This window comes from Vulpes lagopus, chromosome 18 (assembly GCF_018345385.1).
Source record: "Vulpes lagopus strain Blue_001 chromosome 18, ASM1834538v1, whole genome shotgun sequence".
Lineage (NCBI taxonomy): Eukaryota > Metazoa > Chordata > Mammalia > Carnivora > Canidae > Vulpes > Vulpes lagopus.
In genome coordinates this window covers 4530040-4547720 of record NC_054841.1, presented here as the reverse complement: position 1 = coordinate 4547720, position 17681 = coordinate 4530040, and the positions used below count along the sequence as shown (strand labels likewise).

The 17681-nt window shown below is 42.5% G+C and overlaps 1 protein-coding gene across 2 annotated transcripts in view; it reads left to right on the top strand.

Annotated features, from left to right (window-relative positions):
- Positions 1-17406, top strand: part of RAB22A (RAB22A, member RAS oncogene family) — a 57376-nt gene extending 39970 nt beyond the window's left edge. Inside the window, exons 4-8 of one of the 2 annotated variants that reach the window (XM_041732637.1) lie at positions 4954-5025; positions 5113-5219; positions 5851-5960; positions 10281-10410; positions 15678-17406. In XM_041732637.1, the coding sequence (XP_041588571.1) occupies positions 4954-5025; positions 5113-5219; positions 5851-5960; positions 10281-10378 (387 nt within the window). In that variant the 3' untranslated portion in view covers positions 10379-10410; positions 15678-17406. Of the gene's footprint in view, positions 1-4953; positions 5026-5112; positions 5220-5850; positions 5961-10280 lie in introns of both variants that reach the window. The other variant, XM_041732636.1, reaches the window with a different exon arrangement.
- The last annotated feature ends 275 nt before the right edge of the window (positions 17407-17681 follow it).

Genomic DNA, 17681 nt, shown 5'->3' with positions numbered 1-17681 from the left:
ACGTTTTTATAGATTTTTCCCCAAAGGCACTCTCTAGTCCAGGCCACACAGTGTAGCTAGGACTCAGGCAGAAAGCCCTGGTTTTTACCTTGTGGTATTTGAGGACAAAGTTTGATGATGCTACAGCAGCTGAGGGGGAAAGAGAGCAAATCCCAGAAAAGATGGATCCAACAAGGAAGAAAGCTCCAAAATCTACTTATAAATTCCCTTCAGGCCTCTGCCTGACTGCCTGTTGCAAGTACACAGCAGAAGAACAACAGCTAGAGCAGCGACAACATAGAGCAGAGAGTCAGCTGCTGCTCATTCCAGGACAAGCAGAGTTTGGAGCTGCAGTCCAGTCCTGCCTCACTGGAGCAGGTGGCTAACCTGTTTGGACTTCCCATGACACCCCAGAAGGGCCAGGCCTGACAGGCAGAGATCATGGCCCAGAATGACAAGTGGACAAGCAGGCCCACTCCTTACCACGTGTAAAACCCATCTCAGGGTGATTGTCCAAGGTTTTCACACTCCTTAGAGAAGATCATAGAAGCCAGATCATTTAAATACACTCGGACTTCAAGGAAAAAGTAGTCTTACCAACTTAACTGTAGGGGGGGAACCTCACACAGAATGGAAACTAATGATCGAACAGTTGGAAACACTAAAGCTGACAACTGCAGTACTGATGAAAAGTCCCTTGGATGGCTGGCAAAACAAATTAGCCAGCCAGAAGAACAGAGAGAGTGGGAAATGGGGACAGATCCCAACAACTTGACATGTGTAATTAGAGGCCTGGAATTGTGAAGAGAGAAGGGAAAGAGAATAAAAGGACGGTTCAAGGGATCCCTGGGTGGCGCAGCGGTTTGGTGCCTGCCTTTGGCCCAGGGCGCGATCCTGGAGACCCGGGATCGAATCCCACATCAGGCTCCCGGCGCATGGAGCCTGCTTCTCCCTCTGCCTGTGTCTCTGCCTCTCTCTCTTTCTCTCTGTATGACTATCATAAATAAATAAAATTAAAAAAAAAAAAAAAAAAAAAAAAGGACGGTTCAAGAAAACTTCCCAAATTTGGTGAAACACATCAACTCACAAATCCAAGAAGTTCTAGCAAACCTGTAAGTACAAAGAAAGCCACACAGATAGCTGGAAACCAAAGCAAAAGAGGAAAACCTTGAGAGCAGCAGAGAGATAATGGACATACTGTGCACAGGGAACAGCAGTGCACGTCGTCCCCAGCTCCTCACAGACATGGCGCAGGCTGGAAGCCTAGGACCGCAAGTCTCTTGAAAGTGCTGAAAGCAGAAAGATGTCAATCTGCCAAAATTAGCTTTCATATATAAAGACCAAGGAATGACCTTTTTAGAAGAACAAAAGCTAAGAGGATGCAGCAGCAGCCCCAAAAAGTTTTTCAGGTCAAAGGGAAGCACACTGGGCAGTCACTGTTATCCATAGGAAGGATAAGAACTGCTAGAGGTGGTAAATAGGAAAATCTAGCTCTTTTTCTTCTTATTTACTGGCAGTTAATGTAAAAATGCTAACATTGGATTATATGGCTTACAATATATGTAGATTTTAAATACTTGACACCAGCACAGAAGACAGTGGGGAAAAATTAGACTCTTGCAACGTTGTGATATTTTATGTGAGGTGGTGCACTTTAAACTCTTAAGTGGGGCTATGAGAAAAAAAATGTATATTGTAGTTACAAGAGGAACCACTTAAAAATACAAGAAGGGATAGCTTAAAAACTAGTGAGCAAATTAATATATTAAAATTGAATGCTAAAAAATACTCAGTTGATGCAAAAGAGGGAGGAAAGGAAAAACAGGATTTTCTTTTTTTTTTTTTTTTTTAATGGAACAAATGTAAAACAGTGAGGGACGCCTGGGTGACTCAGTGGTCTAGCACCTGCCTTCCATGCAGGGCGTGATCCTGGAGTCCCGGGATCGAGTCCCACATCGGAGTCCCTGCATGGAGCCTGCTTCTCCCTCTGCCTGTGTCTCTGCCTCTCTCTCTCTCTCTCTCTCTCTCTATCTCTCATGAATAAATAAATAAAATCTTTTTGAAAAGACAAAAACAAGTGATTATCAAGAATAAAGGGGCATGATAAGAGGGGAATTAAGGAACCTTCTGTACTGATAGGAATATTTTATATATTGGTAGGATGGTGTTTACATGGATATATACATACACATTAGTCATTTTATCAGAACTTAAGACCTTCTATCTAACTTAAGATCTTTGCATTTCTCTACATGAATTTTACCTTACAAATTTAAATGCTGAAGAAAACCAAAATCCCAACAACCTTGTAAAGTATGTTGCCATTATAATATATCAAAAAAGAAAGCTAAAAACTATATATCCGGTAAGGGGTTAATACTCAAAATATGTAAAGAACTTCTACAACTCAGTACCCAAAAAACAGCAACAACAAATAATCTGATTTTTAAATGAGCAGAGGAACTGAATAGACATTTTTCCATAGAAGACATACAGATGAGACATATGGAAAGATGCTTGACATCACCGAACACTAGGGAAACAAATCAAAACCACGAAGAGATATCACCTCACACCTGTCAGAATGCAAGTATCAGAAAGACAAGAGGGGCGCCTGGATGGCTCAGTCAGTTAGGCATCTGACTCTTGACCTCAGGGTCATGAGTTCCAGCCCCTCATTGGGCGTGGAGCCTACTTAAAAAACAAAACAAAGACAAGAAACCAGTGTTAGTAAGGATGCAGAGAAAAGGGAACCCTCCTGCACTGTGGTCAGAATGTATATTGGTACGGCTACCAAGGAAAATAGTATGGGAGTTTCTCAAAAAATTAAAAATAGAACTACCATATGATCCCGTAATTCACACTGCTAGGTATTTACCCAAAGAAAATGAAAACATTAATTCAAAAACGATAGATGCACCTTTGTTTATTGCAGCATTATTTACAATAGCCAAGAATATGGAAGCAGCCCAGTGTCCATCAAAAGATGAATGGATAAAGGTGTGGCGTGTGTATGGGTGTGTGTGTGTGTGTACATATGTATAATGGAATATTTCTCAGCCATAAAAAAAAAATGAGGTGTTGCCATCGGCAACAACGTGATGGAGCTAGAGGGTATAATGCTAAATGAAAGAAGTCAGAGAAAGATAAATGCCGTATGGGGGTTTCACTCATATGTGGAATCAAAAAACAAATGAAAAAGAAATAGACCGATAACTACAGAGAACAAACTGGTGGTTGCCAGAGGGAATGGGGTAGGGAGTTGGGCAAAATGCGTGAAGGGGAAGGTGGGGGTACAGGCTCCCAGGTATGGAATGAATAAGTCACAAGGGTGGAAGGTGCAGCACAAGGAATGTGGTTGGTCGTATTGTAATTGTGATGGATGGGGACAGATTGATAGCCATACTTACAAAGAAACAGCATAACATAGAGACTTGCCCAATCACCGTGTTGTACACCTGAAACTAAGATAACATTGTGTGTCCACTGTATGTAAATACAAATGAATTAATGAATGGAGTGAAGGAAGGGAAGGGAAAGGAAAGCTAATACCATATCCATTATGTTCTCTGCGTGCTCCTACCAACCTTCAGCCCATGGAAGTCAGTCCAGAGTCTTCTCCATCTAATAACGTTTCCTATTCTGTAGTGCTTTCTTGCTTTACAGTCTTTAGTTTTGTCATTCTCTCTCTCTCAAACTTAACATTTTGTTGGAAGTTATCTGGCTTTCACCCCAGTGGCAGAGATTTTTCTCACAAAGAGTAGGAAAGCTTCATAAATGTGGACGTCTGGTCTGGCATTTAGTTTAACATCACATCATACTTAAAAAGTCCTTATATTTACCAATTCTTGCTTACCTGCAGTGCCAGGCACCAGGCAGCTCCAGAAATAAAATGGTATACACTAAGCAGACATGCTGTCTTCCCTCATGGAGTTTACAGTCATAATTTCACTGTCTTTTACAAAAGTCACCTTAAAAGTTTAAAGCCAAAGGTTAAGCTCTTTGGATAAGAAGTTGCAGAATCCATAACCCTGTGTGTGAATGGGACTGTACGCCAGATGCTCACCTCTGACAGCAGGTCCCTGTACTTCGGGGTCAGCCACCAGAACAGAGAAGCAGGATGAGACTACCATGATACCATGTCAGCCGTAGGGGTCAGGTTTCACATCAGGCTCTGAGACAAAGATCAAGTACAGGTAAACTTCCTGTGTCCACTGAGCAGGCTGCCCAGGATCGGCATCAACTGGGTCAAGAGCCTCACGTACGTTCTCCACTTTCTATCTCACACTCATTAGGAGAGGTGGCCTGCTGACAGCCCTGCAGTTATCCCTCTGCCTCTCTGCCTCCCCTCCCCCCCCTCCCCTCACTGCCTCAGGTAGGGTATGGGCCGGTGGGTGGGCAGGGGCCATGTCCACAAAGTGAAATTCATGTAAATGAAAGGAAATTTGTACCCGCATTTGGGAATTGCCACATGTGCGGATATCAAGCGAGCTACAGACTCCTCCAAGTAGCGAATGTAAATGTGTGCTCATTTCTGTGGTACAATCAGCATTTAGATTACAGGCTTATCTTTATGGCACCCAAATGCAGCCACTTCTCTGGAGAACTATTTACAGCATTATTTTTATCTCCTTGATAGTTTGGGAAGCCAAAGTTTAAAGGACTATTGAACAAATGAATTCGGGAATTATAACATCAAGTTCAATTAGAAAGCCTTTTTAGCAGAAACAATTGTTTATAGCACCATATTTAATTCCTATAAAACTGTATTGTAAACTATCTTCTGAGAGACCGTCAGCGTTACGTGAAAAGTTTCTTGCCTTTGGTAATGACCGCTTCCTCTGCTGCAGCATCACGTCATCTTCTCGGGCTTAAGAAAAAGATTACCTTTTGTGCAGAGCTCTGGGGCCTAAAAGTCTGGTGAGAAACATCTTTAACCCCCTCTCCCAAATTTCTGTTTCCCCTTCTCTGCAGTTTCGTGCCTTAGCGCCGATGTACTATCGAGGGTCTGCTGCAGCCATCATTGTTTACGACATCACAAAAGAAGTAAGCCTTTCCATTTGCCTTCGGCTGTTTTGAAAGCTCTCTCCTGGCTCCTTTGGCCTCCAGTCGCTTTCCTGTTTTGTGTTTCAGGAGACATTTTCAACACTGAAGAACTGGGTGAAAGAGCTCCGGCAGCACGGCCCGCCCAACATCGTCGTTGCTATTGCTGGGAATAAGTGTGATCTTATCGACGTCAGGTGCGTTAGAAGACCAGGCGATTACAGTGCTGATTATGTGTTCCCTTTCTTCCTGAGCAATATCCAGTATAAGTATCTTGCTTTTATTTTATCTCCGACATTGAAAAATTCCTTTTCGTTTAGTTGGAGTCCTGAAGTTTCAAACAAAAATTAAGAGTTCAGACATTTGGGGCTGATTAGATGAGCGAGAGAGAGACAGAGACAGGTGTGTGATTTATGTAAACAGTGGTTACATCATCCTTGACATTATCTGAGATGAGGGCAGCCCCCCAGTTCCCATGACATCGGGTGCTTGAATGGGGAAAACATACATACTTTAAAGAGAAACACATTTACTGGCAGTTTCCACTTCCATGATTCCCAAAGCAAGGGCTTGACTTCTGTGGGCAAAGAAACCCTCGCCATTCTGTGATCATTCCATCAGACGGATGCATCGCTAGTAGTGCTGAGTTCTGTTTCATGCTGTGTAACCAGAGAAGTGGTATAATTGAGAGGACCACGTATCAGGGCTTGGTCGCTAGCCATTCTCGACATCCTTTATCATCACGAGTCTGGCTAATTACTGGGTAGGTGGGGATAACGTTAAGTTCTTGATGGACAGAATTTCTGATTTGCTATTGTTGCCTTCCAGAGAAGTCATGGAGAGAGATGCCAAGGACTACGCTGACTCCATCCATGCGATTTTTGTGGAGACCAGTGCGAAAAATGCGATAAACATAAATGAACTCTTTATAGAAATTAGTGAGTATCTCTGTGCCCTGTGGGTTTTCTCTTTGCTGAGCACCTTAATTCCAAATTACACAGCGAGGGAGAATTCCCTCTGCACAGAGTAGTCTGGTCTCTGACATTGCTCTCAGCGGGACAAGCTAGAGGAGGAGTGGCAGCCGGGTTTCAGCTCACTTTCTAATTGCTGGAGAGCTGCCGCCTGGTGACCGCCCCCCTCCATCTCCAAGACTGTCACTCCTGAGTGAACAGTGCGAAGGGCCTTGAGGTCCTAGACCCTGCCACCTCTCCCTCGGTCTCTCTTGAAATGTGTTTCAGTTAGTCATCCGAAGTCATCAAAAATGAACAATAAAGGGAAATGAAATTCAAGTGTGACACCATGGTAAGAAAACCCCCCAAAATTAATGGCAGGCAAGTAGAAAGTAAGGCCCCTCTTTCCACCCCTCCCCCTCTCATTTCCGGAAGTGTTAACGTGATGCTGCTAGATGGAAGGAGGCTGCTGCATCCCTTTGGGATCCTCTACAGATTGTATCTGTGTTTATGCATTTCATTCAAATTCATCAAAATATTTATTGAGAATGGTTCCAGGCTCAGGGGAGACCATGGTGAGCAAGACTGGCGCGGCCCCTGCTCTCCTGCAGCACACATTCAACTTCACAGACAGGCAGTGAGCACAAAGACAAGCAAGATCCCTTCAGATGACATGCAGCAATAGGAAAAAAAAATAATGTGGGATAAAGTGAAGGAGTGGTCCGGGACGGCCTCACTAAACAGGTGATGTTGGAGCTGAGATGGGACAGAGCAGGCTGTGTAGAGACCTGGGATCCCTGTTAACCTGACGTGTCAGACTTCCAGGTAGAGAACAGGACAAAGCTGACGGGGCACAGTGAACTCATTCAGATCCATCCACTGGGTGAGGTCAGAGACGACTGAAGCCAGAGGCTCACTTGGCTATTGTGTAGAGGAGGAAGCACTAAGTCCAGCACCTACCAGGCCAGGCAGGGATGAGCCCAACAGCAGTGGGAGATGGGAGTTGCAGAAAGCCCTGGTGACCCCAGCAGCTGGCACATGCAGGCCCTCCTTCAGTAGGTGGGGTCACAGTGGACTCTAGGTCCTTTGTTGCCCGATTACTGGGGTTATTTTTATCTTTATTTTTTGATGATTTTAGTTTGTTCAGAATTCTAGATTTTATGTAATATGTCCCATTGTTTAGATTTGGCCATTCAGACATTTTCAAAGCACTATGCAAGCCTACCAAGCCCATCTGCCACCATATGGGGCCACTAGCTTGCTGGCCCACAGCCTCTCGTCCAGTCCCTTTCCTGTAGCATCTGTAGTCAAGATGTCTGTTGTCTTCCTAGATTGTAAAGAACAGTCCCCCAGATGCATGCTTGAAAGGCAACATGAGGCTAGTCGGGAATTTTTCAGTTCAAGCTAAAATATCTAAGTGCGTGGTATTGGGAGTATGCCAAAATTATTGCTGTTTTTTAAGTGTTCTTTACTCTAGCGGTGTTAAAAACAGGAAGGTAGTGAGTTATGCCAGCAATGATAATTCCTATATAAAAACTAGCATGGACATACTCATTTTAACTGTGGAAAAATAAAATATATATATATTCACAAAGATTAGAAAAATTTAGAGAGATGTAAATTGAGCTTATTGTTTACTGGGTGTTGTAAAATTATATTAGCACAGTGCCTGGCTTGCTGACTTTTTATTGAAGTCTAATATACGTACAGAAGGGTGCTTAGAACTATAAAACTCAAGGAATTTTCACAAACTGGGTCTACTCCTATAATCAGCACTCGGATGGAAACCCAGCAGTACCCCAGGAGCCCCCACCCCAGGAACCACTGGCTAGCTTTTCAGATTTGTTTTCCCTGTTTTTATATTTTATATTTTTTCTAAAACATACTGTACGTACTCTTTTGTGTCTGACTTCTTTAGCTCTATGTCACATTTGTTAGATTTATCCATATCATTGCCTGGCTCACTCTCATCACTGAGAGGGGGAGGGCGAGTAGAATATCCACAGGGTAGTTCTCCATCCTGTTAATCCGTATGTGAGTGCAGTTGCTCTCACAGTTCAGAGCTATGGCAAATAGTGCCTCTGTGAGCATTCACTTCGTATCCAGTGTGCACACTCTGTGTACACATGTTTGTTAGGTCTCTTTATACCCGGAAAAAGAATCACTGAGTCACTGGGCATGCAGGTGTTCGGTAGGGGGGTTTGCAGCCAGTCTTCAAAGTGATTACACCAGCAGACACTCATACCAGTGGTATATGGAACCCCGGTCACTCCATCTCTGCAGTGTAAGTCTTGATCTGCATTTATGATCTATATAGTTAATGAAGTTAAGCCCCTTTCTAGGTATTTATTTTTACAGGACCATATCTGGGTATCTCTTTTGTGAACTTTGCCTATTTTCCTGTTGGGCTACCTGCCTTTTTCTTAATTATGTTTATAGTTTTTATAGTTTATTTTGGATAGGAGTCCCTCATTGATTATGTATTGGAAAGATCTGTGTGGCTTGACCTCCATTTATGAATCAACTGTTTCACAGAGCTAAGGTTTTTAATCTTGATATAATCCAATTTATCTGTATTTCCCTTTATGGTTATCACTTTTCAGCTCCTGTTTAAGAGATCATGGTCTATTCCCAGGTCATAAAGATGTTCTCCTCTGCTTTCTTCCAAGGCTATTTCAGAGAGAGCACTGTAATACCAGCTCGCTTTCCATGATCCATTCACTAGAAATGTGTGACAAGCTTCAGTAAATCTTTTAAGTAAATTTGCAGTTTATTCACAGCAGTATCTTACAGGCATTTGGAAAGTAGTCGTAGGACATTGTGGGGGACATATTCAAGTGTAGACAGCATGCGCCATGCTGTGTACTACCCACCTGGATTTGCAGGCCACTCAACATATTGGTGGCTCCAGACTTGGAAACCCAAGGACCTGAGAATTGGCAAGTTCCATTTCTTCAGCCTTGTTAATGCCAGAAGATGCAGGTATCTGTTCATTCCAAGCTTTCAGAATACCTCAGTGCCCAGTACTGTGCTAAATATAGATGCCAGAAATAAAGATGGAGAGACAGGACCTTTTCTCTCGAAGAGCTTCAGGTCTAATTCAAGGGACAGCTCTCTGTAAGCAAATAAGTAACGTGCTTCTGGCTCCTGACTGATTTTAGTGTGGGAGGTGTTGGAGAGAGCTAGGAAGTGGGAGGGCGTCTGGAAGGCCTTTGTGCCTGGATGCAACCCTTGTGTTACAGGGTGGGTAGGTGGATGGTGATTTAAGGTTTCTCCTGAAATTGACATTATGCTTCATGGAGCAGTAAAGTGAAACCTGTTCATTCTCATGCATTGTTGGTAGGAGAACAGAGTGGCACAGCCTCTTCAGAGAGCAATTTGGCAGCATCTGTCAAAATTTAAATTGCACGTCCTTCTTGCATTTGTGCTAGAATAGACCCTGGGAATATGGTGTATGTGTCAGATAAATACCCAGGAGTAGAAGAGCGTGACCCAGTTCTTCCACTCCTGTTAATTTATCTTACACATGCATTCACAGAGATATTTTTTACATTGTTGTTAATACCATCACAATGTTGGAAACAAACTAAATATCCATCAACAGGGGAATGGTTAAATAAATTAGGGTACATCCATGCAGTGCAGTACCATAGAGCCATTAGACATAGTACCGCAGTGGAACAGCCCCCAGAATACATTCAGTGGAAGCTGCAAGGTGGACAGCAGCACAACCCTGTGCTCCTCTTGGGGCTTACGGAGGGGACCAGGTTGAGGAGGAGTGTGTCCTGTACGTGTCTATGCACATCTGCTCTGGATGGTGGCTTTGCCCCAAGGCAGAGTGACAGGTGTGTTCTGATGGACTTTTGTTTACCAAGGTACATATACTCCCTACTCAGAATGTTTTGTTGACATGTAATTTCTTTTTATTTAAAAAAATTTTTACTAAATACAATGTGATATCCTTGTTTAGGATATCCCTGAAACAGAAACAACATTAGTAGAAAAACTGACATCATCGTTACAAAGCCTGGACCTTAGTTAGCAATGCACCAATGTGGAATTCTTTGTTCACAAATATTCCATAGGAATGTGAGATATGAATGTCTCAGTGAGAGCTGTATAGCAACTATCTCTACATTATCTTTGCAACTTTTCTGTAAAATTGAAAATTATTCCCAGATTGAAAATTTGTTCAACTCTTATCTTAGTGAAACCTGTCAAATTACACCTGGACAATTGTTGCATCTGAGAATGAACAGATTTGGAAAGTTAAAGCTCATTCCCTTCCCTCTTCTCCTCTCCATCTAGGTCGAAGAATTCCGTCCGCTGACGCCAACCCGCCATCTGGCGGTAAGGGCTTCAAGCTCCGGAGACAGCCTTCCGAGCCGCAGCGAAGCTGCTGCTGACCGAGCCTCAGCCTCCCAGACTTGATGATTAAGTAGGTGGTCCAGAAAGTTAACAGGAGGGCTGGGGTCCCTGCCGCCAGGTTTCGCCTCACCGGTTTGGGTCATCTTCGTGCAAAAAGGATTCAGAGAAATTGGCCAGTTCTGCTTCCTCTTTGGAGGCTGCAGCAGTTACATTTCAGACTGCGGACCTCCATTGTGTAACGAGGCTGGTGTGCAAAGGGACTGCATCATTGGCTTTTGACCTTGCTGAAAAGGAACATGTAATTGTATGGATGGTAGGATTAAATTGTTGAGTAGTTTTGTAATCAAGATTTTATGTAACATTTGTAAAGGGAAAATTAGCACTTTCGTGGTTCTTGAGGGAAAAAAGACCTTGCAGAGATTGTAATTTCCTTGGTTTCCCGTTACCACTGTTATAGGGAATCGTATCATTTAAAATGTGGTAGGTGATCATAAGTGGAGGGATGGCAATTATTATTGGGAGCTAAAATGGGTTATTTATAGGACTGATGGAAATGACTCCGTCCCCACCATCTCCAAAGCACTTTTCATTGAATACTTTAGCCCATGATATGTACAGTAAATTAATAACAGTAACAGCAGATGCATTGCTCACCCGAGGTTTGCATTCCGACCTCATCCTGTATGTGTCACAAAACACATTATTGGCACCTTTTGAAATAAGCTCTCATGATCAAGATGGTGGCGGTAGAGAAGCTGCCTGGAGTAAATTGAATTGCATATGTTGGAACTGACTAGCAGTGGTTTAAAAAAGAGGAAGAAGAGAGTAAAGAAAGTGGTGTAAATGCTGTCAATTTTTTATTTAACCCAGATATTTTGGTGGGGAAAACAGTTATCTGTTGCTTAGCATATGTAAAGTTGTAGTCTATATTTATGAGACCATTGCTTAAAGATTATAAATTATGTAAATACATTAATAAATTCTATGTTTCACCCAACACTCCATTTAATCTTGCAGCCAGTGTCTTGTGTGCCCACCCACCTCTCAGCCCATTCAAGGGAGGCTCTGACGCACATTTATGTTGTGCGAGAGCACCGAGCACTTGGCTTACAGTCTTTAAAGATGTCTCTGCCTTGCCTTCCACCCACCCACCCCTCCCTTCCAGATCCCATCTGGAAATCATAATAAAGACATATGCCACTTTGACAAGCCTGACTAGCCCTTCCTAGCCTGGGGGTAAAAGATTAAGCTCCAAGTTCAAGTCATTTCACCTGGTCTTGGAAATAAGTTTCTTTTAGCATTTACAGCGACCTCAGACAAGTGTTTCCAGCGAGCTTTCCTTGTTAACAATTCAGCTTATCTTTCCGTTTCCTATATTCCCCTGCCTCTGTTAGTGGTTAACACTCTTTCCCTCAGGGAGCCTAATGAGGTTTTTAATATAATCTAAAAATAAAGCACTGAAGTGAAGTTGGTGACAATTTGCGCCTGGTCTAATTTGGCACCCTTCCAACCTGAGTATTGTAAGGGAAGGAAATTTACAAGATTAAATAGGAAATGAAACAGCTTGAATTTCAAACTAAATTGTGTTTTCAGAGCTATCCTTAAACTGAACAGTTGAAACTTTTAAAAATAATTGTTATTTCCCTGTGCCCCCCACTTGATATGGGTAGATTTTAATGGGAAAATTATAACTCAGATTAAGTAAAAAGCGATTCCCTTTTCCCTGGTGTATATCTTAAGCATTTGAAATTATTTATTCTCTTACTGAAATCATATGGAAGGAATGTAGTTAGGGAAAATTCTAACGTTTTGTTTAAAATACATGCGTACTCTATATCCTCCTAGCATCTTGCTTCCTTCCCACTGTGAAATGAGCAAGCTGTAGAAGAAAACACACGATTCTAAGGGTGGGCTCTTGACACCTGAAGGGGGTTGAAATTCCTTTCCTATACATGCAGATGGATCAGGGCATCTGGCTGCCACAGCCCTGGTGTGTCCCTGACATTCCCACTGCTGGGCCTCTATCTCCACGACAACAAACAAAATAAAAAACAAAGGTTGCTTGACTCACTAACGAAGAGGCAGAGGCGGTACATGGGCGGCCCTTTCTGTCTTATTTCACCAAAAGATGACGCACATCTGTGACCTTCACAGTTTTCCCACCAAACCTGTCGCCACTGTCAATGATTCCCTGGTGACTGGGTGCCCGGGGAAGGCCGCGTGCTTCCGTGCCTCCTCGTACTGGTGAGGCGTCCGCCTGCCTCTCAGCCTGTCCCCACGGTCACTGTGTTTAGACCAAAACAGGCCATCTCTTCAGGCCTTCCGTAGCTGTTCTCTATTCACGACTTCTCACGCTCCTCCCTGTTTGTAGCGAGGGCTTCTGTTTGGTTCTGGCCACGTGTTTTAGGCCCAGAATGAATGACAGGTGGCTCGTGCAACGGTGCTTTCTTCCCACGTACTGGGGCCTCTTCTCTTGTGCCCTCGTTTTCCTCAGACTGTCTCAGGAATCAGCGAGACCCTGCTGCTCATGTAGCGTCTCCTTACCACTAGCAGCAGCACATTGTCATCTCAGATCCATGTGATCCGTACCCCAGGAAAATAGGGGGAAATGTTTCCATTTGTTTTGTTCACTTGTGTGCTGCAAAGGTGGATGTTGATGGCAGAAACAGTGTTTTACTTTGAATGCGTTTAGGATTAGCAACCTGGCCAGGCAGTGATCTAATCCACATGTCATATATTCTCAGTCATTTCTTAGGGGAAAAAGCTAGATTTCAAAGGAATTGAGACACAGCCCATCTATAAAAAATCCTTTTAGTTCCCTTCTGACAAAGGACCATCTTAAAAAACTTTGGGGATTGAAAAGAGAAAAATCATTAATTAGCTGCAAGTGTATATTGATTCCTCTCAGAGAAATTGAAATGAGCTCTTTGCAGGTGCCCAGTCCTACAAACCATCAGCCTCCAGAACTCTCCTTTCACACAAGTGTTTTTCCGATTCTATGATAACTAATTAACCATCATTTGGTGATTAAAAGAACATAAAGTAAGAGTATGATTAAGTGTCCTTCATTTTAAACTCTCTTAAAGAAGTGATTAGGGAGAAGTACCTATTGCAAGCCCTTCTGGTTCCAAATGAAACCTCCATCACCTGCTTTTCTGCCACAGGCAGGATAAGTGCTACGCATAGCAGCTGAGAGAGTGAGTCCCTTTAAAATAACACACTTCCTTCTTGCCCATTTATGATTTTGTTTGAAGCGGATGCCTCCTGTATCCGAAGGACGGAGCCTTTTGTATTAGAGGCTTGACCTCCTCCATGGAGTGGGCTGTTGCCCTTCTCAAGGCGATAATTTTTCATTATTTTTTAAGTATATAAAAGGAAGGCAAGGCCACACATAATTTTAGAACTCCTCTTTAAGTCTTGTTTTCTCTCTCTTTCTCTATGTCCCTCTCTCTCTCTCACACACTCTCCCCCCTTAAGAAGGAAAACAGGTCTAGGAGACCTTCTAAATTAAGCTCTGGGAGATGTAGTAATGAAAATGTCCTTTAGATAACTGCTCCATGGCTTTCCTGGAGATGTCAAACCAGAATCTCGGTACCTTCTCGGCAGTGTGTTAAAATGGACAGGTTTGATTCAGATTACGCTGCACTAATTGGCATGTCAGCCTCAGGACTTGAAAAGGCATTTGTTCACTGTTAGATGCATCTTTTATAGTCTGTGGGTGAGTTGCAAAAAAGAGGTTATATAAATTCTTACAAGCCTTCTTTTCCACTCATTTTGTTCAGAACACGCTGAGAACATGATTCATGGCCTCATGGTTGTATAAGATATAGGTTCACAGTATGTTATATATGACACATGAGCCCCTGCACATTCAGATGTCTTTGCAAGAGCCTGTCTCTCTAAGTAGTGAGAGAATCCTCTCCTTCTGAGGAAAAGTTACCGAGAGTCCCTTAACTCTGGTATCTACGAGGTACCTGCTTTAAAACGTTGTAGGGGGGATGACAGCCCACACGCTCAGGCTGGCTCTCTTCTCTCAACTCTGTAATCTGTAAATGTTCTTCCTGACTCTATGATGAAAGTTAATGACCACGATAAGCTAGATGGTGTAAACTTGTAGAAAACTCTTCCTCATTTAAATTTGTTTTAAAGGGACTAGCAGCATGACTTCTGTTTACTGTTTGACTTCAAGGGAGAGTCTACCTCTTAACGGTTAATGTATTTTTAAAGAAGAAGTGGAATGTACTTTTAAGAATCAAGCTATGACTATATATGCCTGCCTTCAATTAGCTTGATGCATGAGAAGTTCAGCGATTCAAGATGATGCTTAGGAGACTTAACTCCTGCAGCACAATCATAAAAAATAAAAAAATAAATCCAGTCCAAGGAACAGATCTGTCCAGGAGATACACATTATACTGCATAGTTTTAGAAAAGGGAGGTCGGGTGAAAATCTAGTCTAGGCGTGGAAGAAACGACCTCTGCCAATTTCTCTTGACAGCAGAGTTACTTGTCTTGACTTCCAGTAATAGAAATCCGGGCAATTTGATTATCTGATTTGCGAGAAACATTAATGGAATTCTGGGGCATTTGTCCTGTTTTATGTGCAAATGAAAGTCTAAAAAATATTAGAAGGGTATTACATTTTTCAGGAGCCTCCACTTTTTCAATCTAAGAGAATGATAAGGGAGACCTGGCATGATGAAGTTTCATTAGACATAATGAAGAAAGTGAATAAATAAAACCAAGAATCCCCATATTTCTCGGTTTGTCCTTCAGGATGCTCTGAGTATATAGGAAAATGATTTACTTTCCAAATCTAGAAGGACTTTCCAGTAGCATAGATCAACTTTAATTTGATGGTCTGCACCATCAGAAATAACTAATATCTGTGTTCTTTCCTTTTAGAGTATAATCAATTATAGATGCTAGGATATTTTTGGCTTCAAAACAAAAGGATTCAGAAGTTTAGTAAAAAGAAAAATTTTAAACCTTCCATCTTCTCCTTTTATTACGTTGAACATTTTAAATAGTAAGATGAGGATGTGTCATCAGCAGATACTGAATTAAAACCATGGAGTCGTAACAAATTTAAGAAAAAAAGTATTTAGTTTATTGCTAGCTCGTTTTCAAATCTGTATGGTGCCCAGAATCTCATCAAAACGCTTCATAAATGAAGCAAACCAAATTCTGGGTAGCTTTCCATGAACAGGAATTCAAGTGCCCAGAATTCAGCTAATTAATGGGAAACCCTAAGATAGTAATGGTCGTTTGAAAAAACCTTCTTTAATTGGTATTTTTAAACTGTAGATCTTAATGTTCTCCTTAATCACTCAACAGAAACAAAACATGCTGGTTTTGATGCCACTTCTTGATTCAGGAACATTTCATCGTTTCTGGAAGCAGATTGTCTAATGCAGTACTGTGAAGAAAATCATCTTTAAAATAGCAGATTGCACGGAGGGCCGATAGTCTTTGCTCAGAACTGAAATTGCCCAGGAAACTCCCATGACCTCTTCAGTCAGGTTGTGGAGAAGCGGAGCACACCTCCTTCCCCACGGCGAGTCCAGAGCCCAGTCGGGAACATTGTCCGGCCTGTGGCAGCCGGTGACTTCACCTCGGGGCCTCGTTCTCCTGTCATTTGTCCCTTATCCATTTTTCCATCAAATTTGTGCTTAAATAGTCAGTGTTACCCCCTGAAAAATGTTGAAAGCAAGGCTGAAGTTTGTGTACCTCTGCTGACTTTGCATAGGAGGTTATTACATAGTTTATGGAACTTTTTCTTAATATGGGCCATGCACGTGATGTCAGAGTGACGGGTCGATTCGGTGCAGGCGGAGGGAGTTATCGGCAGCTGGCTAGTCAGAGCAACTGATTGGTGGCTCTATTTTTAAACCATTTGTTGTCTCGTGTAGACAGAGCTGTATTGGCCTGGAAAAGATTTTTCTTTTTTTACTCTCATCCTGCTCAGTCTTTGCATCATTTCACCTTATGAGTCATTCACATAATTGTCAATCATGCCTCTGACCTTCTTAAGAATTGATGTCTTGCCTTCTCTGTGATCGAAACAGCCTCCTTGCCTTATTTCTCTTCTTCTCATTTTGCCGTGGACTCTCCCTTAAAGACGCACAGCACCAGCCCCCTCAGTGCGTGTGACATCCCTTCCCACCCCGCCTTCCAAGGCGGCAGCGGTGGAGTCACCACCCGTGAGCGCTGTCGGAAAATGCAAAGGCTAATTTTAGGTGAGGAGCTCCCCTCTTCCCAGCGAGGAAACAGGCAGCCCTGGCTGTCGGTGGCAACATGACTGACAGAAGGGGTTTCAGAGTCGGTGATGAGAGAGTTTAAGCGTCAGGACGTTGCTCGATGTGCGACAGAGCACCTGTTAAAGTATGTAAAAAACACAAGTTTAAAGTCTTGGAAGAGAAGCAGCTGTGGAGATGAGCCTAGACATTTACAAATAAATAAATAAAAGCTAAGCTGTCGTACCAGCAATCCTTATTTCTCCTAAGAATGTCATGCCTTTTCAAGACCCGATGCAAGGAGTAAGATATTTGTGCCTTTTTATGATAGCATCTATTCTGGAAAAAAAAAAAAAATACCATTAAGTTGCTTACAGTTTAGGCCGCTTTGTAGCACTATAAACAGCCCAAATTTATAGCCGTGGCTTCACTGCATGACGCATCGCTTAATCACCTGTGATGGAATATTGTAATGGGGTTGGCCAAGCTCGTGTGGATGTCAAAGACTTTATTTTTGCAGTCTTTACCTTGGGCTGGACCTAAGTCTACATGTAAACCATATGATGTCTGTATTGTTTGTAGATGCTGACAAACGAAAACTAGATCTTTTGATTTTTGTTAATAAGACTTTTCTTTTTGTACTTATTGCTGGTAGTAGGTAGTTTGCAGACGGTGGTAGATTTGGCATACTTTTAAAACTATATCGTTTTAGCTTGGATATTCGATGATGAACTTTTATAGAGTATAACATGCAAAATCACTACAAAATTTGTTGTATTGTAAGAAGGGTGTAAACATTTTGTTAATAAAATGCTATGTTTACAAATACATGTATTTGCCTTTCAAATGATTTGGTTTCTCTTGGTGGTAGGGTTCATCATACTCTTCTCTTAGCCAAATATTCTGGAGTAACTTTAAAACTATATTTGAACGCTGAAATGCCCAAACTTTGGCAGCCGTCATGCCTGGTGAGCAGTGAGGTGTCACTGCTCCGGCCTCACAGCTTCGTGTGTCTCCCTCCCCTCCAGTCCTTCCTTAGGTAAGGTGGGGGACGGGGCTGGAGGCAGGCCTGTGAGGCCTGCAGTGAGCATCTAAGTGAGGAAGC